The sequence below is a fragment of the Sparassis crispa genome (assembly GCF_003851025.1).
Source record: "Sparassis crispa DNA, contig_000003F, whole genome shotgun sequence".
In the NCBI taxonomy this organism is placed as follows: domain Eukaryota; kingdom Fungi; phylum Basidiomycota; class Agaricomycetes; order Polyporales; family Sparassidaceae; genus Sparassis; species Sparassis crispa.
Window position 1 is genome coordinate 3415332 of NW_020939750.1, and position 27370 is coordinate 3442701.

General features: G+C 51.0%; 5 protein-coding genes across 5 annotated transcripts; 3 read left to right on the forward strand and 2 right to left on the reverse strand.

Moving 5' to 3' along the window:
- Window positions 1-1154: 1154 nt before the first annotated feature.
- On the forward strand, window positions 1155-3965 carry SCP_0412430 (hypothetical protein; the record flags this gene model as incomplete). The annotated part of the gene is made up of 4 exons (XM_027757968.1): window positions 1155-1325; window positions 1381-2785; window positions 2841-3073; window positions 3129-3965. The coding sequence occupies 4 exons, from the start codon at window positions 1155-1157 to the stop codon at window positions 3963-3965; spliced, it is 2646 nt and encodes an 881-aa protein (XP_027613769.1).
- Window positions 3966-5122: 1157 nt separating this feature from the next.
- On the reverse strand, window positions 5123-6580 carry SCP_0412440 (hypothetical protein; the record flags this gene model as incomplete). Its single annotated transcript, XM_027757969.1, has 3 exons — window positions 5123-5458; window positions 5517-6417; window positions 6471-6580. 3 exons carry the CDS (start codon window positions 6578-6580, stop codon window positions 5123-5125), a joined length of 1347 nt encoding a protein of 448 aa, XP_027613770.1.
- Window positions 6581-8685: 2105 nt separating this feature from the next.
- Window positions 8686-9559, forward strand: SCP_0412450 (hypothetical protein; the record flags this gene model as incomplete). The annotated part of the gene is made up of 2 exons (XM_027757970.1): window positions 8686-8810; window positions 8866-9559. The coding sequence occupies 2 exons, from the start codon at window positions 8686-8688 to the stop codon at window positions 9557-9559; spliced, it is 819 nt and encodes a 272-aa protein (XP_027613771.1).
- Window positions 9560-12908: 3349 nt separating this feature from the next.
- SCP_0412460 (hypothetical protein) lies at window positions 12909-14753 on the reverse strand (the record flags this gene model as incomplete). The annotated part of the gene is made up of 2 exons (XM_027757971.1): window positions 12909-13408; window positions 13529-14753. The coding sequence occupies 2 exons, from the start codon at window positions 14751-14753 to the stop codon at window positions 12909-12911; spliced, it is 1725 nt and encodes a 574-aa protein (XP_027613772.1).
- A 7721-nt stretch (window positions 14754-22474) lies between these two features.
- SCP_0412470 (hypothetical protein) lies at window positions 22475-26791 on the forward strand (the record flags this gene model as incomplete). Its single annotated transcript, XM_027757972.1, has 2 exons — window positions 22475-23103; window positions 26722-26791. 2 exons carry the CDS (start codon window positions 22475-22477, stop codon window positions 26789-26791), a joined length of 699 nt encoding a protein of 232 aa, XP_027613773.1.
- Between the last annotated feature and the right edge of the window lie 579 nt (window positions 26792-27370).

Below are 27370 nucleotides of genomic sequence, written 5' to 3' on the forward strand. Positions count from 1 at the left end.
AATAGGTACGATGGCAGCATATAGCAGCTGGCTTGAGGCTAGCTGGTGTTGGTCGTGCTGGATATGTGTGACCCGTCAATACAATTTCATGCAAGTAGTACAAGCAGAGTCATACAGGCGTAAATGTCCGAGAACCGGGGTGACCTGTTCATCAACTCAGTTTCATTCTTCCAAACGAGGTATTGAATTGCTAAAAATGGGCAAAGGAACGACGCTGGCTGTCGAAGCGGGAGCGACAGAACGAGTCCCATCTCGGACGATGTTATATTATGACTGGGAACGACCGGAACATGAACCACACATGGCGGGCCACGGCGGGATACATGTGAGAAAAAACCAGGGTGCCTGTCCGACATTCTCCCCTGTTGAGGGGAAGGCCTTTGTGCCATGGACCGAAATGAACCACGCGAAGTGAGTCATGGGCTGTCCGAGGCCACTCACTTGAATGTCCGAACAGCAGCAGTTATTTCGCCTAAATAAGACAAACAAACAAAGGAGAGGCTGTGCCACAATGTTATCCCTTCAGCGTGCTGGTTATGACTCTGCTGGGCAGCAGCTCGATCAGGGCCCGGTGATGCCAGTGAGATCCTGGCAACGAGTGATTGCCCTCACAACTTTGCGAGGTTTTGACTACTGAGGTAAGCAAGTCCGTCGAATGTTGGCTAGAATAAGCGACTGAGCACTCAGCTCACTCGACGAGAAAACGGGTACGTAATTAAATAAAATTGGGAAACGAGTAGGATGGGTGCCCTGACGCCTCACGTGCTGGGCATTGACGCGGTGCACGTGGTCACTGGCCTTCGCATACCTTTGAAGCGCACGCTCCTCAGCAACATTGCTGTTCTTTGGAGGGCACAATAGACAGTAGAACATCTTGCACACGGTAATGTAAATCTGTAAGTCGATCTCTGGCCGACCAACTGATCGAGATTACCCAGAGCTTGGCCACTCGTCCTCCAGCCGAATATATAAAGTCCTCCATCTTCTCTTCGAGGAGGTAAGCACGCGCCAACATGTCTTCCACTAAGCCTCTCCAATCTGACAATCTCTCTGCTAAATGTCAAAGCTCTCCCCACAAGGCCAAGCGTGATAACTCGCGATTCGCTACCGGCGGCCAAACTCTGCACGAGCAACGACGGCATCTTCGTGAAGAAATGCGCGGGAAATTCATCGTGATGCCCGTGAACAAATTCATGGACACGTTCGCTCCGGAATCTGAGGTGATGGCGAAGAAACCATTCAAGCCGAATTTCAAGAAGGCGTTCAAGGAGATGGAGAACGTACTCGAAGGTACAGTACGAGAAGAGCAAATGTATAAACCTCTGGTGAGCTTGACCTTCTCCTGCACATCACGCATCTGACCGAGTCGGTTATTTCAAGGTCAAATGCGTCCAAAATTACAAGCTTTGCAAGGGGTATGTCCTCAAGCTGGTGCAGAACAAACCCGACAAGGCGGACCCCTCGAGGCAGAAGGTTGATGCAGCGCTGTTTCTTCCTGAGAATGCCAAGCAGAGAAAGACCTTCGACGATAGTAGGCCACATTGGGCACTTCAGCGGCTTTCGATTGAGTTCAAGAAGCATAGAACGGAGGATGATCCTTTCGAAGATCCAAAGACGAAGGGCGAGGATGAAGATAACCTGCACCACGATTCTGAGCAGGGCGACGAGGTCCAAGTAGATGACGTGCACGACGCGAACGACGATGACGTGGGCGATATGGACAATGTCTTCCTGGATGAAGATGAGACATACGGAGACGGTGACCCGACAATGGAAGACGATGAGGACGGCGACGAAGAGAATCCCCTTCAGATGGCTTATGGAAATTCATCCAGAGAGACCTTCGAGACAGCTTATGAGCCGCCCGCTGACCGACGAGCTGCGGTTCGAGGGCAGATTATCTCCTACGCCAAAATACTCTTCTCACGCCAACATCGCTGCTTCGCATTCACGATTCTCATCCTCCGTGATGTTGCGCGGATTATTCGCTGGGATCGGGCCGGTACTGTTGTCACGAACAAATTCAAGTACACGAACACCGAGTATCTTGGCAAGTTCCTGTGGCGATTCTGTAATATGACTGACAAACAGCAAGGATACGATACGACGGCCGTTGCTGTGAAATGCGGATCGGCAGACTACAAGCTCATGGAGCAGCTGGCCAGGAATCCACCAGAAGGTGCTGGCTCCGAGTACGCGAGGGAATCGTTCGCGAAGTCCATGCCCAATCTCTCGAAGGAGAATCCTAATGACTGGTCGTGTTGGAAACTGACCGTACATCCGGAAAATGGAAAGGCGACCGACGGCTCAGACCCTCGACCTGCAGGGAGGAATGCGCGCAAGAAGCCACGTTTGCAACATTTTTTGGTGGGAAAGCCTCATTTTCAGGCGTCAGGTATGACAGGCCGGGTTACACGAGGCTACATTGCGTACGACTGCCAGGATAACAAGTTCGTCTTCCTGAAGGATGTGTGGCGCGTAGACCTGCCAGACATCGAAAAGGAGGGATACATCCTCCAGTCTCTCAATGACGCAGAAGTCGCAAATGTCCCGACTCTGGTTTGCCACGGGGACGTTCTAGATGTTGAAGATGTCGGAAATGTCGTACATGTTGAACGACAACGGACGAAGACGGACACTTACTGGCACGAGTTCTATAGTGGACAGATGAACCCGATCAAGACCCACACACATTATCGGCTAGTAGTCGAAGAAGTCTGTCGTCCGCTGAGCGATTTCAGGAATTCTTTGGAGTTAGTGATGATTATAGCACACTGCATCAAAGGTGAGTTATTATATCTCGAGTCCGCCACACCATATGTTGCTCACGGATCCTGTAGCTCATCGTCAGGCCATGAAAAAGGTTAGAATAACTCACCGAGATATCAGTGCAGGAAATATTCTCATGAATGAGAAAACTGCAACTATTAATGGCCGGCAAGTCCCCATCAGGGTGGGGATTCTAAGTGATTGGGAACTATCCAAACAGGTCGAGGACGAGGACGATGAGACGGAAGCCACAGACAAGGAAACAGGAGGCAACAGTCAGAAGGCAAGACAGCCTGATCGTACTGTGAGTGTCTGGTCAATCTCTTCACCGATCACGGATGCTTAATCTACACGCATAGGGAACATGGCAGTTCATGTCCGCTATTCTTCTGGACAGGCCTACCAGGGCGGTCGAGGTTGCAGATGAACTCGAGGCATTCTTCAATGTCTTGTTGTATTACCTCATCAGGTACACGAACAGTAACATCGACGACCCGGCCACTTTCATGTCGCAGTACTTCGACGAATGCACCATAAACGCGGCTCGGACGTTGTACACCTGCAGCATGGCGAAACGGCTCGTGATGAAGTCAGGTGAGCTCATGGTGGATGTCAACACATCTGTGGAGTTCCAGTACCGCAATGGGAAGAAGCATCCATCCAATGAGCTCATTCGCAAACTTCTGGGATGGTTCAAGGCCCGGTACGCGGAATTCTCACTTGAGGACTGGCCCCAACAAGCCGCACGAAGAGGTCCTCCTGTCGATCACACTCAGCGTATGGATGAGGAATCGGAGAACGACGTCTCCGCAGATGACCAGGACATGCTCGTTGAGGAGTACTTGCGACACCAGATGAAGGCTCAATCTGTGGCAGAAGGCATGTCGGAGGAAGTCTACGAAATGGAACCATATTTTGACGAGAAGGCCCGAGAGATGCAGAAAGGTCTCGCTAACAACTTGAAGACTCACGATCAGATGTACAATTTGTTTCAGAAGATCTTTTGCGAGGAACAGCGCGAATGGCCGAAGCACGACAAGATACCCGACCGAGTCTCCTCGAACTACAACTATGCGCGCTATAAAGAGAAGGGCCTCGAGCTTCCTGCGGCGCCGATTGCACCTTCTGGCTCGAAGCGTCGTCTTGAAGCAGATCTGCAGTGCTCTCGTCAGAGCAAGCGTTCCAGAGTTGGCTGAGGCGTTTGGGACATGCTTCGGCCAGCTTGGTCTCAATGTCAGCGGCGGAAGACGACTTAGAGGCGGGGGATCCACTCGCTCGATCTCATTTCCGTCAGGACTGGACATCACGTTGCGGTATTTATCTTGCCATCATCATCACCATTGCATGTGTGCAACTTTTTATTTTCTTCTCTCATCTCTATTTTTATTGTGCTCACATTTGTTTAGCTTGTCCAAGATTGGTGTGATGGGATAGATTTGTTATTGTTTTGTCTCTGCAATGCAGAGAGAAGCACCGTACATCGTTTGGGATCGCAACAACCCTAAGTAGGAAGAGCGCAAGTACGATATCAAAACATCAACGAAGAACGCGGCTTCGGCAGGGGCGCCTGCACCTGGCTGTCTCTTCGTAGAAACGTATGTAAGGCCGCCAGGATGCTGCGAATGGTCCAAGCTTCCCAATGCACTGACCAAGATGGCTTGTACCATTCTCGCCATAGATGCGAATAGCGGTATGTTCGAATTCACTGATTCTTGGCAATGCGTGGTGAACGACGATCCACTCACAGGGGCTTGTTTCCTCAGGAATTGGGTTCTACATCGACCATGCCCCGGCATCGGGGAAGTCAGACGATAAACTCATCGTCCCCGCGTGCTCACTCGAGAAAGCTGCGTTATCGACGAGCTGCGTAAGCTCTGGGTCGCACCTGATCACGTCGACAGCGTCGCGCTCGACGTCAAGGACGATGCCTGTATCAAGGCCGCAGAGAAGACCGTGCGCGAGCGCTGCGGAAAACTTGACGGTACGCTCATCTGCCTCTTGACCCGGAGACCTCACCGCCCTGACGCACTGTACCACAGTCACTGGGCCAGTCTCGATCAATAACGCGGTGATCGCGATTATGCCATCCCCGAGATCGACGCGCTGCGGTCGATATACATACGGCACGATATATGATACGAATGTCTCCGCGTTGCCCTCATCACATCCATCTTCTTCCGGCTGCTCGTATGTACCAAAAGCCGAACCCGAATGTGCTCTTCCATGGACCAAGCCTAAGAGTGGCTTTTGGGAGAAGTTGGAAGGCGCGACGGAGTGTTCCACTATGGCATGGTAATGTATTCGTATTCTTCCGATCACTTATCGAATGAAAGTAAGTGGATCGCACCTCGACTTAGGACGCATCATCCGGAGAGGAAACAGGCTCTGTAACTCGCTGATGGTCATGTACGCTCTGGTGAGAGTGCCTCCGGCCATGGACTGTGTTCCGAATACGCTGTTTGAGCGACTCTCTGGATCGCTGTCTGCCCAGAAGCGCAGACTGCTCTTGGGATGCTGCAAGAAGCTCTTGTGCTGGCACCCGCTCTATAACTGAATCTGCGGTTGCGTTTTCCCCGCTCAGTGCCTCGGGGGAACTGTCGCTTACTGGCTCCAGGTACAACCTAAATGATCCTGGCCGTACCTCGGCTCGATGTGCACGTTTCGTCTGTCGTCGTGTGCCATTGTGAGCCTGGAAATGGTCAGACGTCGTGATGTTGTGGTTGGATCTTGGGGGAAATACTACGCACGAGATAATCCTGCAAGCTCCTACGACCGCTGTCTGACTCCAAGAACCTGTCAAATTGCTCCAGCGCATACTCGCGCTCCTCTTCCTGCCCTTGCCCGATTCCTTCACTAAGTCCCTCCGCCCTCCCAGCATCCACGCCTTGATCGTACCCGGCTGCCTGCCCAGCCTGAAAACCTTCTGACCTTCCAGCTGCATAACTTTCCTCCCGACTAGCCGTGTAGCCCTCTGTGCGTCCCTCCTCAAACGCCATCGCATCCGCTGAGTCCGCAGAGCCTCTCCCGAGCTCCCGCTGCCTCACCTCCTCACGTCCTTGCTCGAGAGCCTGATACTCTCGCAAGACCTGCTGTGCCTTCCGCGCACAATTCACGGCCTCTGCCGCTCTCCTACGCTCCTCCTCTAGTTGCCGCCGCTCCTCCAGAACTTGCGCTTCTGCACGCCGCAGATCTTGCGCAGCCGTATCCTGCAGCATCTGGACGCGCTGGACCTCCTCTTGAGCGAGTGCAGCGTCCATCTCTGCCTGGCGCCGAGCGGACTGCTCTGCAACACGCACTTCCTCCTCCTTTGCGAGTGCTTGTGCAGCACAAGCACGCGCCTCGACGTCGTCCGCGCGGCGCATCTCATACTCTAGCCGCTCGCCCGCCTCGCGCAGGAGGCGTCGCAGGCGGTGGGCTTCGCGCTCCTCTTCCCCAAGCACGACCGTGAGCGCATTTGCGGTGTCCCTGGCCCCAGCACCGCCGTGCGTTCGATCGGCATGCGCGCGGTTGTCGGTTCTTCGGTCGCCCAGACTCAAGGTAGACTCTTGTCGTACGTGCCTGTGCACCGCTGAGAGCAGGTCGGGGTCGTGCAGGAATTGGGTGACGGGCGTAGGCGAGTATGTTATGTCGTGGATCTCCTGGAGGAGGCTAGGTGTCTCTGTGAGCGATACGCAGCTGTTCTAGCGGTAGTGGTTGCTCACTCGTCATGACTGTGGTGCGAGGGCAGGATATCTGTCTTTGGTGGTTCGTGTGTAGTGCCAGTGTTGCTGTTACGGTTGGAAGAGCTCTCTGACGCAGATGAAGACTGCATGGGCAAGCAGTATCGTGCAGTGTGGTGTGTCTGAGAGCGGAAAGATCGCGATGATACATGGCGATGCCTGGTTCAAGCCTGGTTTCGTGCCTTTGAGCTACATACTTGCTGGTCAATGATGCTGGAGCGATAGCCGGGACCTGGAACTTGACGAGGCAAATCATACGGGGTCTGGGCGCATACTGTGTATCGGCATGTTCTGATGAAGTCGGGTGGTACCTGAGCTTGTAAGGACGCTAACCGTGACAGATGCTAGCTAGGCTCTTGTACTTAGTTTGCCCCAGACTGTGACAGGCGCGGCACGTCACAGTCACGAGGGCGCGTCTTCGAAGTCTCACGCTGAAGTCCGAATCATTTCCGAAGAACGACTCTATCCTCAAACTTCGCTTGAGTTGTTGTACGTGTTCTTCGCTGGATTCGTTGTCCTCAGTCTTTTGCACTTGATTCCCTGAGTATCGCATTTACATCAATAGACGTATTTGGGACATGCCTTTGCCAGTGTGTTGATCCTATCTACTGGAGATTTGGTCGGTCATCAACTGCGATAACACTGAAGAAGCAATTCGTTACTATTGATATCGCCGTTCGTGGACGTGCAACTTCTCTGTCATTTGAATTGACAACTCGCTCGTTCGATATACGAGAAGGCTTCGGACATTGGCGAAACATGAAGGGTGAGTGGTGACTTGGAGTAGAACCTACGTCCCTGGTCCTAATTGGGCAAATACTGCACAGGGCTCGCCTCGAAGTACCACTTGTTCTGCCACATAAAGTGCGATGCAAAGGTGGAGTCTGCCGTGTGAGATGCTGGGAAGCAACTGTACGATGTCGAAGTGAAGAACATGGAGTCTGGTGAAATCAGGCATATAACAGCGAGCATCCTGATATCTACTATTGGATATCCCGCTGAGCCGATATTTCATCGGGTATTGAAGGGATTGGACATCTTTACTCCCTCGCTGTTCCATTCTGCTAGGTTGGACCACTCTGTTCACCTGCGGAACAAAGGAGTCGCCGTTGTCTCGTCATCGTGAGTTCGTCCACTGATATTGATCTCTCTTACTGTTGAGCGTAATGGCCGGGGCGCAGTTCATCCCGCATCTGATGGCAGATCCGACTGTAGAAGTCGTGAACTTCTGTCGCTCGCCATATTGGTTCGTCGATCTCCCTAGTCTTCATGTTTTCATTCAATACGCGTCGCTGCCTTTTACCGACAGAAACGCTGGGAGCATTCGACTTTGAGTATTCGCCCATGTTCCATTTATGATGTAGTCATGGGTTCGGACTACTGGGCTGCGTTTCGCCGATCGGGTATGCGCTGAACTCACAGAGGTGACCGAGTGGCATCCTTACCAAAACAGGTGTGCTGCCGCCAACTGTACTCTGCCAACCGTCCATGGTCGCTATCCACCAGGAGTGAACACATTTTGACGCCTCTCCGCCGCCCAAGAAATTCAAGATCGATATATCGAAGGGAAACCGAAGGGGAATGATTGATCTACCCGCAAATATCCTTTCGAAGCGCATCACCGCGAGATAAGCATTTGATGTAAAGCTTCGACTATTGTACTTCAAGTTGTATCTCCCACCGAGTTTAGTGCATTGTACTGACCTTATTAATTGTATCTCCGAGTCCTACCGCTCGTGCGCAGTACTATGCGTCAAATATATCGTTATCTCCTCGCGTGCTCGACTTAGGCTTCACTAGCTTAACTCCTCTTCGCCTTACCAGGTAGCGGGTCCTGCCGTGGTTGCACGGCGCTACAGCCTCATCGTTCATTCGATTCTTCGAGCGCTGGCAGTTGAACTTATTCCAGTTGACCACATTGGATGGAAACCTTCCGTCTAGCCACTAATCCGCCTCTTCTTTGTTTCACACTCTCAAGAGGCATCCTCCAATGTAAGAGTACAGAAGTCTATCTCTGCCATTTAAGCTGCTGAATATTTGTAGTATCGGACCAATGTCGGAAAGGCACGTAAGGAACCTCAGTCAAGAGCCAGCAAGACACCAGAGATTGTGGTTTCATGACGGGAACATCATCGTTGTTGCTGAAAGTGTCGCATTTTGTGTACATTCCGGGTTGATCTCGCGGGATTCAAGCGTAATGCGCATCCTCTTGGAGTCTGTCACGCCGGTCGTGTTGAAATCAGCGAAGACCCCAAGAATACAGCTCTCCGACTCCGCGCTAGACATCGAACATTTGTTTACAATGCTGTACGACAGCCAACGGTGTGTTTTCTCGCCGCACGTTTTATCGGCTTACGCTGATAGTCCTCTACGTTAGATATTTCAGTCTGAGCTCCGGTCCCGTGGAGTTTTCCATGGTCCTATCCCTGATACGTTTAGGACACAAATACGAGATGACTACGCTCAGAGATGGTGCATTGGAGCGTCTCAAAACATGTTTTCCTGCAGACTTTGAGGAGTGGTGCGAGCTTGACGAAGATGGGAGTGCGTATGTGACGATGAAGCCAGAAGATGCTATAGCTGCGGTCAATCTTGCGCATTTGACACAGACGGACAGTGTTCTCCCGAGCGCGCTGTACGGTTGTTGCTCCTTAGACACTCACACACTCTTGCACGGCATGCTCCGCACAGACGGCTCTTCGGAGAAGCTTTCCCAAGAAGACTTGGAACGATGCGTCGAGGGGAGAGTCAAGCCTATGTGGAGAGTCAAGCTTATGGAGGCCAACACAAGAGAGCTGCGTTGGGTGCTGAAACTGGACCAAGCTAGCCCGGCGTGTTCGCAGAAGTGGCATTGCACCGTCAAGCTGCGAGAATTACCAGCGAAGGCTCACCGAGAAGCGCACGGATCTTTTTATGCGTTGACTCAATGGAATGCTGTTTTCCAACTGGGTGTATGCGATAAATGTGCGGACATGGTCACAGCCGCGGAGCTGGAAGGGCGGCGCAAGGTCTGGTCAAAACTGCCCTCCCTTATGGGAGTCACTGTCGAAGGTTGGGGGAGTGATTCATAGCCTGGGTGAGTTGAGTTGCGACCATGAATACAATACTTCTGATTTCATTAGGAGTTATCTATCTTAATTTTTGTTTTACGTTTTCGAATCTGCGACGGCCAGGAACTAGGGATGCAGCACACAGTGTAACGAGTGTGCAGAGACTATTTTCTTGGACCTATCGATGTCACCATGGTTTTCTAATGGATGACTATGTCGGACCGTTGCTAGCTGCAATTCCGCTCGATTACAGCATTTTGGGGTGACCTTAAGATGTGCCTTTTTCAGGTGGGACATTTTACTTTTGACCAGACTGTCAACTCCATGAGCTTGATTAGACAAGGGGTCCATTCAGCGGAAACATTGCTCCTCTTGTAGCTTGTGCATGAGCCTGCAGTTCACGTCTTGGTGACCCTGGTGCTGCACGTCGACAAACTAGCAGACTTGTTTACTCGCGGGACGTAGCACGAATCCTGGCAGTGACAACGCCATATCAGAGAGGTTGGGGGCTGTCTTGCAGGTTCCGAACCTCGACAAGATATCAAGTCAGGCCAGAAAAAATCGTGATTTCCATCATGGTCAAGCTTTTCCGAATCCGCTGTAATATGCAATCATCTACGGGCGAGGATAGGCGACCAATTGCACGGCTCCCCGTGCTTGTGGAGCGGGAACGTCAATTCGCGTCAATGCTTTCGGAGCAAGACTGCTAGTAGTACTATACTGGCCCTATGTCGGTAAGTACGTCTGCTAGACTCTCGTGAAAAGTCACGTCGATTGCATCACAAAATCAGCACTTTTAACAGATGGCAGCCATTCGCCTAGAACCAGCGGAGTACCACCAGTTGCTACTCATCATCCGTGCGTGGTAGACGTTGTATATCCAATGAAAACACTTCTAGTCAAGTGCATGGTCTCCCGCTACACGACTGCCAGTCTCCGCCCTCATGCAAAGAAACGATACTTCTACACTCAAGACGTTTCGCGTGGACTAGGAGAGAACACCCAGAGCGAGGAACGAGACATCACGCGAGTTTTAAGACGGGCATGTCCGAGTCGTTCTTGTGGCCGAACAAGCCTCTGCGTCTACTCTTGAGTGTGGCACCATTCCCAGGACTAGGAGATCTCATAGTGGTTGGAGACGCGAAGGAGACAATTGATCGTTGTCTCATAACGCTTCTGGATGATCCCTCCGAGGGCGTGTCCCTGTTAACTGTTTTCTATGACGGCGAAGCGTAAATTTCTTACGACTCCCTCATGTATTGCGACGTACTGACTGTTTTTCGGTGTTCACAGGTAGGGTCCACTAATGCCCAACCCTGGATTATAATATGAACAGGACACGTAGCGTACTAGAACGGGAAGGCAAGATACCGGAACAGGAAATAACGCGAGCCTCACCGTGCTCGAATCGATTGCCAAAGCATGTGGTACTCAGGTGCCTGACCAATGCGGATTTTAGCCTTCAAATTATCCAAGATACTGGATTCCAAAATCTCGAGGAAGGTGGCCTGGGGGTAGTAAGTTTCGCCCGGAGATGTGCGTTGGGTGGGTATCTGCCAGTGGGCGTATAAGTATCGCAATCACCACCCAGATTTGTTTACGAGAGTCGGACACCGAGCACTAGAGACAACATGCGAATGGGACGAACAACCAAGTGAACGAATCGGGTTGGTCGCACGCGCAAGCTGGAATAGTAAGCATCCTTTACCGCCCGAAGTGAGTGAAATACATCCCTGTGGATGCGGTTCACGCGATTTAGTAACATCGCAGAGACCTACGTACCACTGGAACGGACGAAATACCGATTTCGGGGTAATTGGCATAGGCATGCGTAACATAACAATACCGGTCGGACCTCACGACCGTGCCAATAGATGAATTAACCCCGGCCCGCACTGGCATGTACTCACAACAGAGCGTATGGAGACAGGCACACAGACGCGCCGTCGGTGCCTCAGTACTATCGTTACTGCGCGAGCACCGTCGCAACGCCAGGGCTAACAGAGAGCGAAGGAACAGCGGTCCAGAAGTGCGTGAAACGCATCCCTGTGGACGCGATTTAGTAAGCATCGCAGAGACGCATCACTGCGGTGGACGGTGTACCGGTCCTGAAAGAGGCGTGCACAACATAACGATACCAATCGGACCTCATCACCGTCTCCGTACGCGAACTGGCCCTGGGCCACCCGCACGTGCTCGCAACAGAGCGTATGGAGACGCGACGCGACAAGCTTGTCCGATCTAGTAGCACATGGCGTTGTCGGTTTGCCAGTACCATCACGCGGCTGTTGCGCGAGCACGGGTACAAGGCTGGTGGCTAATAGTGCTCCGCAATTATGATTAAATATGCCACGAAGGCAAATAATAATATTATGTATTATTACTTGAAGACCTTAGCCAGATATCTAATGGTGGTCTAATATAATCTAAAGTATTCTATTATAATTCATTACGGTCACGCCTTTTCAAAAGGGGTCAGTGCAGTATTATGTGAGCCCAAAATTGCCCTGGGAAGGTCCCCAAGTATGGATCATTGGACAATTTTCCCGAGGTGACCTTCTGACGAGGTAGGCTTACCTGTTATGGAACATCACATTCCCTTCTATGGTATGTTCGGGCTCACATACGCTCCAGTCGGTTACGAGAATTTCCCACAAATAGCTGCAACTCTAAAGATGTTTCGGAGCACAATTTCTTCAGATTCCTCCTAAAACTCCATCACATGTAGTGTATTCCGAGTATGATTAAATAACATGTCCATATTGTAATATAATGTATTTATAATATTATCTGGTCCCAGACTATTTAATTGTCGACACTCTAGCAGTCACCGTCTGGGTCGAACGAGTTAGCAGAGGGGACGACCAATTCTTCTTTGCATTCTACGATGACTACTATGATCTGGAGGTAGGCCAACATAACATCTAATACCGCCATACATTCTCACAATACCATCGAAAGGAAACTGCAATATTTCTAGTCCCGCACAAAGACTGAGCCGCAAAAAAAGGTGGAAGATGTAAGAAGCATCGTACGATGTAGTACTTCACTGTAATATTTGTGATCCCAACTATGTATTCTACCAATAAATCGAGAACATCCACATATTGCAGCCACACTGTCAACAAATCACAACCCAACACACGTGTACACTCAAGGAACAAATCACAACTCTCAGAGGTAGGGGGGTCTCACATACTGCTGCAGAATTCCAGGGGTGGAAGAACCTCTCTGCGCTTGGTAAATCGTATTTTTAATTTAATTATAATTATAATAAATTATAATAATAATCTTGCAGAGCACTAGTGGCTAGAGAAGAGCGAGAGGTGTGCGCGTCGAGCTTGTCAAGCTTGTCGAGCTCGCGACATACCTACTGGACGACTTCGTAGAGGAAGCAGCCGGGGAACTTGGCCTTGACCTGCTCCTCGACCCACCAGTAAGGGGTGAGGTACGTGGTGTCAGTTTCGTCAGCGGGGCCTGAGCCGCCAGTGACGATTCCGACGATGTGACCCCCCCTGTCGAGGACGACCGAACCCGAGTCGCCAGCATCGGAAAACTTGCTGTGCGTCTTGTCGTAGGGTAAGACAGCAATTTCAAGGGACTTGTGACTGATACCGTAGTCCTCGTAAACGTGCAAAAAGGACTTGAGGCCGTTGATGCGACCGACGGTGGTCCCCGTGGCCAACCCATTTTTCACGACAAGCAGGCACTTCTCGCCATGGACGTCAAGTTGTTGAGGGTTGTGCATCTCGGCATCCCGGACAAAGTCATATGCCTGGAGGAGACCATCCTCGGGGTAACTGTAGTTCTTTTGATCCTGGGGCTGAGGGAACATCATGTTTCCATACTCAGAGATCGAGAGGTTACCACCTGCAGAGGAAATAAAAGTAATAGTCAGCTAAAGCTAAAGACAAGAAGACAGTAAAAGGAAAATGCGACGAGAGATGAAAAGGACGGGAGATGGAGACAAAGATATGGAAAAAGACGTACCGACCCAAAGCTTATTGCCTTTGAACGTCGTCCAATCGATCTTATCATTATAAAGCTTGATAAGAGCCCAGTCTTTGGTGAATTTGTAGGGCTCGACGGAGACCTCGATCTTCTCCGAGTGAAGGACGAAGCCAATCGTGCGCTGGTCAAGTGTGGTGTAGTTCTCGATGACCTCACCGTGGATCGCTTTCACCCTCTGGATCTCCCTCGTTGCCTTCGCCACCAAATCCAAGTGCTCATCGCGACTCTCAGTCACGTTCTCACTTTCTCCCTCGATGGGGTCCCCAAGCCTGCAAAGGACATTGTTCCAGGTGTCGATAGACCGGAGGCGGTCGCCGATAGTGGCCATCATAGCCTTGATGGCATTGTCGTAGCCCATGGTACCGAGCGCGATGATTTTCTCACGATGCTGACTATCCTTCTTATGGGTCATGCCTGTGTTGTGGTAGACAGGAGGAGGACGAGCGATGTGAGTGCAGGTTAAGGCCACGACACAGTCGTTATCTTTAGAAAGGCAGAAGTAGAGAGCAGCAGTCCCTTCGTAGTACGGGTACTTGCAAGGCGCGATAGAGAGACCGAGAGTGGGGGTGAACGGCTTGCGCAGGTCGGGGACTCTGTCGATGAGGGGGTTGAACGAGAGGAGCTTTGGGCCAATAAAACGAGTCACTACCGACTTGATAAATGTCACCTCGATGTCGGGGAAGCCGGCGTCGGTGAGGATGTTCTTGACGATGGCTGCAGCAGCAACAGCGGCCTCATAGAGGAGGGAACCGGGATTCACACCGACACATATGATAAGAGGGCAGAACAGCTTGGGCTCCCCAGCATTGGCGTATGTGAGGGGGTTGATGGATGTCCACATTATGCCAATGGATTCGAGCTCGTCGCAGATGCGCGTGCTGGTAGAAACCCAAGTAGGCTGAATAGCATGACTGTGAACCGGGCGAGGCTCATGGACGATGCGCTGGGCCAGAGGTCCCTTGCGTACGGGCCAGTCAGGGCCAGACTTGTAGACGCAGGGAGTACCGGAACCATAGAAGTCGCTATAGGCATTTGGGTACTTCTCAGTGAGGCGGGTCACCTTGGAGACAACGTCGTCCCCAGCCATATTCTCGATATCTCCCAAAAGCGATAGTTTGCCGAAAGGGAAGGGAGAGCAAGAGACGAACATCTCGGTTGTGGAGAGAGGAGACAGATTCTTGTCCAGGCTCCTAAAACCATTCATTGTTGTGGAGTTCTCGCTCCTTTATCCCTAGCAGTATGTTTTAAAAATCATGTGGCTTATGTTTTATGAGACCTACCTTTTTGAGCGAAAAATACTGAATACAGGAGTGAACGCTCCACTGGTGTCTGCGAGCCTGCGAGTACGACGTCGGTTAAGTGCCGGCTTTGTAAGCGTGAGGTCCACCAGAAGGCGGGCAACACGTGTTTCGTTCTTGAGGTCCGTGCGCACTCCCCCTAAGTAGGAATGAAGTGCAGACACGTCTCACCTCCTTTCTCTCTACACACTGCCCACCCCCATTCTGGTCTCACTTTTTTCTACCCACCCACCTCCCATTCTCTATTTTCTAGCCTGGTTAGGTATGATGTCTCCCCGGCTGACCCGCCATGGTCTGGCCGCAGGATCAACTTACCAGGCTCCGAAGGTTCTGCGGGCCGATCTCATCAGCTGTCCCCTTTTGGAAATTCGCACCTCCGAGTTCCGCTCTCTCACGAAGCCCCGCAGAACCTTCTTCCCGCCCGTCGAAATTCGTATGCAACACTGCATGGTGCACACACATTTTGGCATTCTCTCCTGTGGACAATTTTATTTACTCTGAAATAAAATTGCTCATTTCACAGTGCTTCCGTAGTCAGTGCATACATACAAAGCCCCTCCAGGCAGACCTGGCCACAGCTACACCGCCATACCAAGGATGGACCAATGGGACCAATTTTAACCCTAACCCTAAATTGACTAACCTCGAGATCACATGCAATCTCAAAGAAAGTCCTCCAACATTTTCCTCTCATCTTCTGTGGGTCAGACTGACAAAGAAAAATGTATTATAAACCTATAACACACTGAAATACATGTTGTACATAATCTGTTGGAGGTAAAACCACAAAAAGAGAAAATGTGAAAAAGAGAAAGACTCAGATGAAAGAAAAAGTGTTAACTGCAAGAGTGCAGGTAAATATATCACAGATGGCACCATGCATGGATGTGCATGGGGCCCACACCATTGTATCAGCCTTGATTAATGAGGGAAGTGCCATCTCCTTGCAGCACAGACCTCGCTTGTGGCATTTGCCACCATACTACAGTACAGACTTGGATTTGAACTTGAGATGCTTTGGGACTTGTCATGCAAGGTTCAGATGCATGGAAGGAACTGGAGAGTTGAAAAGCACGACAATTAAGAGGGTGGAGTGATCTTGCAAGCAATGTAATTAATCAGTGAGAACATTGCCAGTTACCATGCCCTCTTTAAGTTTTGTATACATGTCACATTCAATTTTTGTTTACTGTCAGGCTCCTAAAACCATCTGTCGCTATAGTGTTCTCGCTCCTACATCCCAACATATGTTTTATGCGACTTACCTGTTTGAGAGACTATTGCCAAAAAAGGATAGCTGAATGAGAGGAGGAGAATGCTATAGGATGATGGGCCAAACTGGTCATCCGAGGATACGCTGAGTGTGCACACCTAGAGTTTCCTGCTGGAAATCTCAAATAAACCCTAGCATGGGTCTTATTGTCTGCAATGCATGCTACCCAAATTTGGTGTTCACATAGTGCTCATCATGCACTTCCCCTCATGCAATGTTGTTAATTTGGGGCATGGGAGCACAGCATGGCTTAAAATTTTCAATTCATAGACCACCAAGTGTCTAATCCTCACTCATCAGAAAAACCCAACTTTTACTTATGGGACTTATTCTGACTTTTTGTTCTTTTTTGCCTTATTTAAAGCTCATAAGTTCCCAAAAGTCGACTTTTAAGTCTCTAAGGAAATATGACTTATGGACTTTTTGTCCTTTTTTTACCTTATTTAAGGTCCATAAGTGCATTTAAGTCACATACGGACACCTTTAAGTAAAAGTTGGGTTTTCCTGATGCTCTGAGGTCACCCTCAACCTGCAAGCCTCTAAGTTGATGTGTTGCACAGTCACTAGTACTTGATTTTTTGCAGCTCGGGACCCTGCACTTACAACCAGAGCATTCCTATTAATTTCTAAGAGAATCACACTGTACTTTGGCTTTGCAACATATCTTTACAATGCTACATGAGGGGGAGCACTACACGAACACCAAATTTGGGTGGTGCACATTGCAGACAACAAGATTTATGCTAGGATTTATTCGAGATTTCCAGCAGGAAACTCTAGGTGTGCACTCAGCATATCCTCGGATGACCAGTTTGGCCAGCCGTCCTATAGTGTTCTCCTCCTCTCGTTCAGCTATCCTTTTCTGGCAATAGTCTCTCAAACAGGTAAGTCTCATAAAACATATATCACATGATCATTTAAAACATATGTTGGAATGTAGGAGTGAGAATGCTATAGCGACAGATGGTTTTAGGAGCCTGGTTTACTGTATGTTCTGGTAGCTGAATGAGTGCACATCAGCAAGAAATTTCTTGGCACTATTTTGGCACATTAAAATCCTTGCATGATCCCTGCCCTAGGGAAAAATCCTTGGAATGGATGATCAATTTGCCAGCTCTTGCCTCATCTAGATATACACGTGATATTAACTGGTCCACCATCACTGATGAGTCACTCTGGCATTTACTGTAAATGGATACTATACTCTCACGGATAAACTGGAATACCACTTTTCAGACCTGTTCCACTTCGTGGCCAGGAATAAGGAAATTCATATGGAGGAGGAGAATTTTACAAGATGGCTGGCCCAACAAGTCATCTGAGGTTACACCAAATGAGCATAACCAATGTTTCTAGCAGGAAAATATATGCAAACCCCAGTGCGAGTCTTATTTCCTGCAGTGTGGGCGACCCAAATCTGTCGTTCGCATAGTGCTTGTCGCACACTCGCCGTCATTGCAGTCACTGCATTTTTGCCATTCTAGTAGGGGCTGCTACAAATAGACCACACCAGATAAAACATGTAGTTTGATGGGTAGCCAAAATCGCAATGTGAAGATAGGCGGAGTAGCACAGATAGCAAATGTAGCTGTGACCCCACTACTATGTCATAAATCTTGAAGTAGAAGATGTAAGCCACCTAATATAGCTTGTACATCACATTCAGTGTACGATCCCACCAATCTCCAAGCATCGGCTACATATACTATGCCACATTACTGCACTCCCTCAACCTAAGCTTCCTGGGGTATCTCACAGCAGCTATAATGGCTACTCCATGTAGCAATTTCGAGCTTGCTATATAACTTGCTGTGCTCAGGCTGCCATGGACGCAACAGCATCATGCCAAAGGTCAAGTCCACCTGGCATAACACAGTCCCTCTATGGCCTCAGAATTTGCAGGTCCCTCGCCCTTTCTTTTGCAAATTCTGCAGGCTTATCGACTGCTGTCTAAACAGAGTTCTGGTGAACACACCATCACTGTCACCTTTAGAGTGGGGACTGGGTGACTTTTATGACCCAGCCAGTCCTTCCATTGAATGTATGACATATATTGTTAAAGATTCGGTATGTTTTGCTCTCTACCCAGCTCATCAAATTCTAATTCCACCAGGGTGCCATTGAAGGCATCTTTATTGATCCCGACACATACACCTTGCACCTGGCTGTAGCAATGTGCAGAAGCAGTGAAGATTGCAGTTTTGACATCATGATTGACACCTTCACATGCCTGGACTGGGATATTCTGTGTGCCCCAGACTGGGTCGCTCTTGACCTCTTGGGTGATGGCTGACAGAAGGTGTGCTCTATGATCTGTGTATTTTGTTCAAAGTTGGACTGCTCTTTTGACAATCCTACTGACAGGTATACGGTAATCAAACAGCATGAAAGAAGAATCCCATCAGATGATCAAGACACATAGTTTATTTTGCAGTATATGTGATTGACTATGTAGGCGGGGATGTGAGCACATCGGGATGGTGCTACTGTATGTATCTACTGTCAGGGTACATGAAATAGACGTGCATAACTGATGGTTATGATGGAGTGTCGCCAATATAACTGAAGTGTGATATTTCTCAGAGCCTAGATAGCTTATGTCATAGCTTCCAGGCTGCTATATCCACTGTGCGTTGTAGCCAATGTATCACTTTATTACCACAAAAGATCGCACAGTGAAAGATATGCTCAAGGCTTAGTAACTCATCTTGGGGGTAGATATACAAGGCTACACAGCCTAGCCTAGATTCCAGTTACACTGCATGTTCTTGAGGATATCTTGCACCCAGATATACTGGCAAAAATGCAGTGAGTATCATCCAGCATCGCAAAATCCAAGGTTCAAGGTTGTAGAGTCTGAAAAGAGAGTTGCTGGAAATTTTAGAAAGATCTAATTCTTGCTATAGCTGAGCCCGAAGTGCAGTGACATGCAGTATGCAAGCCTTGACATTGCTCTTTTTTGTTTGCATTAGGATTCTGTGTTCTGTCAAAGTGCTTCCGGTTTTCTCAATAGCAGCACTTTATAACACTTCTATGTATGTCTCTATTATGCTGTGTGATGGCAAGTGCATGATGAGCACTACGCAAATGACAGATTTGGGTCGTCCATGCTGCAAGAAATAAGACTCGCACTAGAGTTTGCACATATTTTCCTGTGAGAAACATTGGTTATGCTCATTCGGCGTAACCTCAGATGACTTGTTGGGCCAGCCATCTTGTGGAGTTCTCCTCCTCTGTACAAATTTCCTTATTCAGTATTTTTCGCTCAAAAAGATAGGTCTCATAAAACATAAGTCACATGATTTTTAAAACATACTGCTAGGGATAAAGGAGCGAGAACTCCACAACAACAAATGGTTTTAGGAGCCGGGCAGAGGAGTGGGCAAATGCAAAGTCAATGGAGGGAAGAGCTGGATACTATTGTTGACCCGGATATGCCAAACTTTGGCACTTCTGGTCCCATTCCTCACTACTGTCCCCCGTTTCTCTTCAGCTTTGGTAAGCTATTGTATAGTATCTGAACTACTCCTGACAAAAATACCATAATATTTTCGCAAGTGTAGTGTACTGCATGAAGGTGCCAAAGAGGAGACCAACCTCCCCGCCAAACTACGCGCCATGTCACTTATTGTCACATCAAGCCGAGGTCCCATTTCAAACTCCGCATGGCACATCCCGGCGTGCAGGCACACTGAACTGGCATGAGACCACGCAGTCGGAGTTTCAACTCAGATTGAGAGACGTCACACTTGTCTCCTTCCCTCCTCCCAAATGCTTTCCGTGTGGACGCATGGCAAGCTATGGCTCTATGAATATTTTTCGTAGACCAAATATGTAATGGAGTAGCTCAGCTCTTTTTTTTAAAGGAATTGATGTCCAAAATTGAGGGAGCAAGTGCCCTTTGGCTCGAGTCACTCTTGCTAAATTGACACCTTCGGGATTTATTAGAACGAACTACTTATTCCCTGGGTCTTCCTGAAACTTTTCCAGTATGATGATGTAGCCTATGGAATACTTCACCTATTTTTACGGAGGAATCTGGAGCAGGGAGAAAATCGTAGGAAAGATTTGGCACTACTGTACCGTTCGGCATATCCCGGTCGACGATGGTAGGAGTAAAGGGTACTCAGATGCCCGACCAATGTGTATTTCAGCCTTCAAACTATCCAAGATACTGGATTCTCAAGGCTCGAGGATGATGGCGTGAGGGGTAGTGAGTTTCATTCAGAGATGTGCGTTGAGTGGGCATCTGCCGGTGAGCGGCTTGAGTTGCATAAATAATGATCCTCCCTCCACACTTGCTTGCGAGAGCCGGACACCGAGACAGCACGCGAACGGCACCAACAACCAAGTGAACGAACCAGGGTGGGGCGCATGCGCACATTGGAGACAATATTGGCAGGCATCCTTTTACCGCCCAAAGTGAGTGAAACGGATGCGGTTCACGCGATGTAACGTTGCAGAGTACCGACGTCGTGTTGTTAGCATTGGTCGCGCGAGCAGGTATCGTTGTAACGCCAGGGCTGACAGAGAGCGAAGGAAGCGCGGTCCAGAAGTGAGTGAAACACATTCATGCAGACGTCGCAGGGATCGCATCACTGAAGTACCGATTTCGTGTTCGAATAGGCATCGGCATAACACAACAATACCAATCGGACCTCACCACGGTGCCCGCACGCGAACTGGCCCCCATCCGCATGTGCTCGCAACAGAGCGTATGGAGACGCGACGCGACAAGCTTGTCCAATCTAGTGGCGCATGGCATTGTCCGTCTGCCAGTACCATCGCGCGGCTGTTGCACAACGCGGGTACACAGTGGCCAGAGAAGAGCGACGGAACTGTACACCGACATCCGGTGCGAGGTCGAGGCTCTACGGGCTGCAAAACAATTCGACGCAGCCAGCTGCGCGGCTGGCGAAGCGTCATTGCCACTATCGCGGTCCCGCTCGAGGGAGTCGTGAGAAGCACAGGTAACGACGTGCGACAGCACAATGAGGAATATCTTCGACTCATGTCAGGTCGGCTGCGTGCGCAGCTGGTGAGGCATCGCGACGCAATCCTGTAGAGAGAAGACAATGACGTACAACGGCACGATGGGGTATATCCCTAACCCCGTGCGAGCTTCTAGATCGACAGTGCAAATAACACAATTGAATTGGGTGGGAAACAATGGTCTGGAGGAAAAGACTCGTCGGGACACGTCGAATTCGCAACACGAGTTTCGTGTGCAGCTTCGATACTTGGTTGTACAAGTATTGGCAGTGTTACAGACCAGTTTGCAATTCCCAACGGACCTCGAGGTAAATCAGAGAAGGTGACAGACGACAGACAACAGCGCCGATGAGGTATATCCTCGACTGCATGCGAAGCTCTAGGTCATCGAACAAACGTGCAAATAACAGCGATTGAATTGAGTGGAAAACAATGACAGCGAGTATACAAGCTCCTCTAGACGGATTACGGCATTGCACTGCACAACACGAACCTCGTGCGGCAGCTTCGATACTTGTCTTGCGATTACCGGTCGGACGCAGAGAGTAGTTTGCAATTTCGCAACGGACCTCGAGGCAGATCAGAGAAGGTAACGGGCAACGGCGGCCCGTTCGTGGTTCGTGCACTGCAAGCGCATTGGCCGAGGCCGTTCCGACCGGTGCAAGCAGATCATGGCTGCAGTGGAAACTGCGAGCTTTCTGGGTATAGGCTGACAGGTACAGGAGCGGTGGAATGGAAAGGCGGAAATCGAATGGACACAGCTTGGCACTGGTGCGCAGCTGCGGAACTGAGGACTGAGACAGCAGGCCACCGCAGGCCACAGCGTTTAGAAGTCAGTGACTGAATTAGACGAGCGTCTGGGAGGGTGGCCGACGGAGCCCGTGGGTGCTGGAAAACGCGAGGCGTGTTGTTGCGCGACGTGGCGGGCGCTGGAGGACAAAAGGGAGAATGGACGACAACGGCCATTGTTCTTCAGCCGAAACATGAACGTTATCCGTTTTGGCAGATCCGGCGGTGGTCGGGACCGCTGGCACTGCCCAACGGCCATGCCTCGGCCCGCCCATGATACCATATGCGGGCATCCGCCTTCCTAAAGAGGGAGTGTCTGAGGTCGAGGGGCTGTGTGGCTGGGCCACATGTCACTTAAACTCGACCGCCATCGGCCCCTTACGACACGTACGACCCCGATTATATATACCCTCCCTTCCGTCCCGCCCCCTAGCTATCGATTATCCTTTGCTCTTGTGCTCTCATCTCACCTCGCATCTCTCTCCTCAAAAGCAGCACGAATATTGTTATTTGCTTCATCACTCATCCAATAAACCGCATCGACCGAACAATAGTCCAGCACAAGAGCATACAATGGCCAGCATCACCGCCCCGCACTCCATTCACGGCGCGTTTGGCGGTCTCTCCTTCACGCCCTCCTACGCTGTGCCCGCCCCTTCGGTGTCCTCTCCCCGTGCGGCCGCGTTCGCCCAGATACCCAACATATCCCTTCCAAGCGGCCGCGGTACGGCCGGTCATGGGCGCGCCCGCGGCCTCTCCATCCTCGCGTCCCGCACCGCGTCTGCGCCCACAGAGGTTTCCACCCCCGTAGCGCGCCGGGCCCCGCCGCCGCCGCCGTCGCGCATCCCGTACATTCCCCCGCAGGCCGAGGACCCCTTCGCAGACGGGCCGACTATCCTCCCCGACACGGACGTGGAGATGCAGGAGGTGGAGAGCTACGGCCCCATTATTATCAGCCTCCCGCCGCCGCCCCGCCCGCACCCCCGCTCTCTCCCCGCCTCTCCGGACTTCGCGCCGTCCCAACCGGCCGCCCCGGTTCGCTTCGAATCGCAGCCACTGCCAGAGCGCCAGCGCGGCCGCCTCGTCGCGAGCGTGCTCCTCAACAGAGGCTGCGGGTACGGACGCCCGATGATGCGCAGGCACTTTGGCGGTGCGCGCGAATACGTGAAGAGCGGGCTCTCGCGCGTGCTCGTGCCCGTCGAGTGCGCGGCCTAGCGCTGCCGCGGTGCCCTGGTGGCGTCCGCGGAGCCGCCGTTGCTGTCCCCGTTCAAATCGGATTATTTACTTTCCACACGTTGCTTTGACCCGTTATCGATTTATCCCTCGCTCCTCGCTCCTCGCTCACAGCTCCCCTATCATCTGTAGAACCACCCAACATTGCACGTCTACTCACGCATCCTTGTCGCGTTTCACGTCCGCCGTCGTATACCTTAGATTCCTCTCCCTCGGGTTCCCGTTGTATATCTCTCTAGTGTACTCTATAATCGTTCGCGCTAATCGCACAAATGCCGATGTCTATCCGCTGTTGCCTGTCACTTTCTCTGATTCACGTCGAGGTCCGAAGCTGCACACGATGCTCTTGCTGCGAATGCTGTCGACGTCTGTGGATGAATTTGATATTCCAGGACATTGTTTTCCGCTCGATTCAACCGTGTTATAGTTATTTCTCACTACGCTGTTGCACATTATTGTCTGTGCTTCTCACGACTCCTTCTGCGATTGATATTGCGATGTGGCTTCGCCAGCTGCGCAGCTGGCCCGATCAGTGCGTCGACCCCATTGTTTTGCAGCCCGCCTTGACTTCACGAAAAAGGCGCGGAACTTATACCGGATTTTGGTGCGCAGTTGGGACTGCAGTTCCTTCGCTCTCCGTTGGCCGCCTGGCGTCGCGACGGTGCTCAGGCAACCGACTAGGGCCCGGCCTTGTAACCTCGCGCAACAGCTGTGCGACGTTCACCGACAACGTCGCGCTAATGGGCGTGTCGCGTCTTTGTGTCTGTATTCGTACGTTCTGCGGCGAGCGCATGCGGTCTGGGGGTAATTCATGTATTGGCGCGGCCGTGAGGTCCGATTGGTGTTGTTATGTTACGCCTATGCCATTTCAGACACGGAACCGGTGCCTCGTCTGTGGTGCGTCTCTGCAATGTCACTGAATTGAACCGCCTCCACAAGGATGTGTTTCGCTTGGGGCGATGAGGGGTGCTTGTACCTACAATTGTCTCCGGCCGCGCAATCACCCTGATTTGTTCGTTTGGGCGCTGTTCGCGCCATTCGGGTGCGAAGCTGCGCACACGCAGTTCGTGTTGCGAATGCTGTCTCTGGGTGAATTTGATTTCCAGGACATTGCTTTCCACTCGATTCAATTGTGTTATTTTTTCTCATTACGCTGTTGCACGTTGTCTGTGCTTCTCACGACTCTTCTGCGATGTTGCGATGGGCTTTTCACCAGCTGCGCAGCTGGCCCGATGTGTGATAACCCAATTGTTTTGCGGTCCGCGGGTCATCGACTTCGCGCTGGTTTTTGGTGTGCAGTTCGACTGCAGTTTCGTTGCTCTCCGTTGGTCCTGGCGTTGCGACGGTGATAGCGCAACAGCTGCACGATGGTACTGGCACACCGACGACACTGCGCTAATACGCGTGTCTCGTCTGAGCGCCTGTCTCCGTACGCTCTGTTGCGAGTACGTGCGTGCTGGGGGCAGTTCGTGGGCACCGTAGTGAGGCTCGTTTGGTATTGTTATGTTATGCATGCCTATGCCAACTCGAACCCAAAACCTGTCTCTGCAATTTTGCTGAATCGCGTGAACGCATCCACAGGTATGTGTTTCGCTTCGGACGGCAAAGGATGCTTGTCAATTTGCGCGTGCGACCACGCTGATTCGTTCACTTGGACGTTGTTCGTGCCATTCGGGTGCTGTCTCGGTGCCCGGTTCTCGTGAACAAGTCTGATTGGAGATTGTTATACCTGCAAGCCACCCAACCGGACGAAACTCACTTAAATAATTCCCTCATATGATTAGGTCTTCTAATCAAGTTCGCCAATCCTTGGAATCTAGTATTTGGCTCTGTTGAAGACTGAAATATATAGGTATTGTCAGGGCTCGTGCACACTGCTCACACTAGGTCAGTTAAAAATCCCGCAATTCAACGATGCTGAAGTTATTTCCTTTTCCGGCGTTTTGCCTTCCCGTTTTAGTACGCCACCTGCGTCGGCATCCCTCTACGTCATCGACTGACGTCTGACTACCTTGCTGCTCTTCGTGACGCACCAATCAGAACTCGAGGAGAATTCCGGACTGGATGGGCAGTTTGGTACTTAAGGCGCAGGGCTCTCCGACGATGGGCGATGCACCCTTCTCCCGACTCTCATGTTCCTGCGTCTGCGACTTGTCCAGGACGGGACACCTGCATATCCTGCAAGTTAGACGTCCCATCCAAAATGGACAAATTTTGGCCATTTCATCTGCCCATTTTTGACACAAATTGGCTACACGTAGGATCAGGTGGCTGATATGGAGGGCATTTGGACATCAAAACACGAGCACCCTCTGCAGGCTTCGGTGACCGGGACCGGGACCTCCAATCCATGTCAATGTGCCGCTCCGGATTCCTGTTGACGCTCTCCGGTCGCTGTCCAGACTTTGGGGCCTTCCCCCTTCTGTCCGCATTGGGGAACGGACATGATGACTATTTTATGTCCGCATGATTATCACGGACATGTGCAATTTTTCTGACCATTTTGACTGAGCTAGGATCGCAGGTAGGCTGTTTTTATTCGCATACGGATCGGACATATTGGAGGATATGCTGTGGTCCTACAAGTACTGCAGAATGTGCGTTGCGCCAATGCGACTCGGAAGTTCACAGACTTACAGCATTTCTTGTTCTGCAGAGTTCACGTCTGGCGGCCTTTGCCCCCTTCCATTCCCACACTTGTCAATTTTCCACCCGCCGGACGCGTTTATACCCTTTCCCGAACACCTTCCTCCTTACGCAACGCCCGCAGGAAATTAGAATTTGATGCCTAATGTTTCCGAAGTCTTCAAATATCTGAATTCTGCGGTGGCGACTTTTCCGTGCGCCGCCACTGTTTGTGCCTGGGCTAGTGTGAATCGTGCTGCCCAGACTGCTATGCTCTGTGGTCACACATTATTATCTGTGTGGACTGCGCGATCAGGATGGAGGATGCTGTTCGAGATATGTCGGCCCGGAGCGGTAAGTGTTGCCGTTTGCGAGTGGCTCAAGAGAGTGAGGTCGCTGCTATCGTGCGCGCTCGTCTCGCTTCCCTCCAGTCCTTCAGGTGCTTGATCGTGACTGCAATAGTAGTCCGTCGCTGAAGTGCACTGTGACGCTCATATGTCGTCAGTATTCGACTTCATATGTTCGCAGTCGAGGTTAGGAGCGCGATGCTATTGTATCTCTCTAGCCAATCCGTAACTCCACAGTTCACCTCTTGATAGCCACTGTCCTTTTCGCCATGCGTCTAAGGTGCAACCAGCGCGGGGCCCGATTGCGAGGAACGAGGACTGTACACTGCGCGAGAGCGCTCTTCGCGATTAACACAATATTTTCCCTGACCAACCTACGTTCTCTCCGTGGACTGCTATGGTCTTGTCTTCCGGAGGTGAATTATGCCTCTCGAGGCACGCTTTAGCTTTGGGAAGTAACTGTCTGTGCGGTACTAACGTACTCGTCTCTTCCACAAGTGACATCTCAAATTCGGCGCTGGACTGCGCCTGTTGGTACATTGTCAGCCTAAGGTGCGAGCGCCAGGTGCGTCGGGGTGTCCCTGGTGTATCCGCGCTGATGCCACGTGTTTACAGAGACGACGCTCAAGACGATCTGTTCCGGCGCTCACCTCCTCTGCAAATTCCGCTGCGAGCGCCGCATTGACTGTGGCTCATCTCCCGAGGACTGGCGCTCCCCGATGGATGGAAGGCAGCTATTACCCTCCGTCTTCGTCTTGACCGACAGCTCATTCACCGTCGGTTCAAACATTGCTGGTTCTCAGATCTGGTGCTGTCCACGCAGCGTTCACTCCTTGCGGCCTTTGCCCCCTTCCATTCCCACACTTGTCAATTTTCCACCAGTCGGACGCGTTTATCCAGGACCCCCGACAATTGGGGAGGATCCCTGAGCCGATTTCGGACAAATTTTGGACTTTTGAGAGCGCCCTCCCTGATTTTTCACGGACAAATCAGGGGGTCAACCCGTGGGTGGCCTGAGGTTTTTCACTCACAGACGTACCGGACATCATGGATGCCTGATCCCCCTCCGGACAAAGTTCGACCCCGGCCGAACCTATCTACGTATGAGGCCGGCACCGGGGCGGAAGGGGGCTCAGACTTACTACTGCCTTCAAAGGCTCTCTAGGTGCTGTCTGGTCGCACAGACACGCCGCTTCGAAGTTTGTAGTTGACATCTCATCAGCCTCACATAAGTGCCTTCCTGAAGATGGAAACTCGCTAAGAA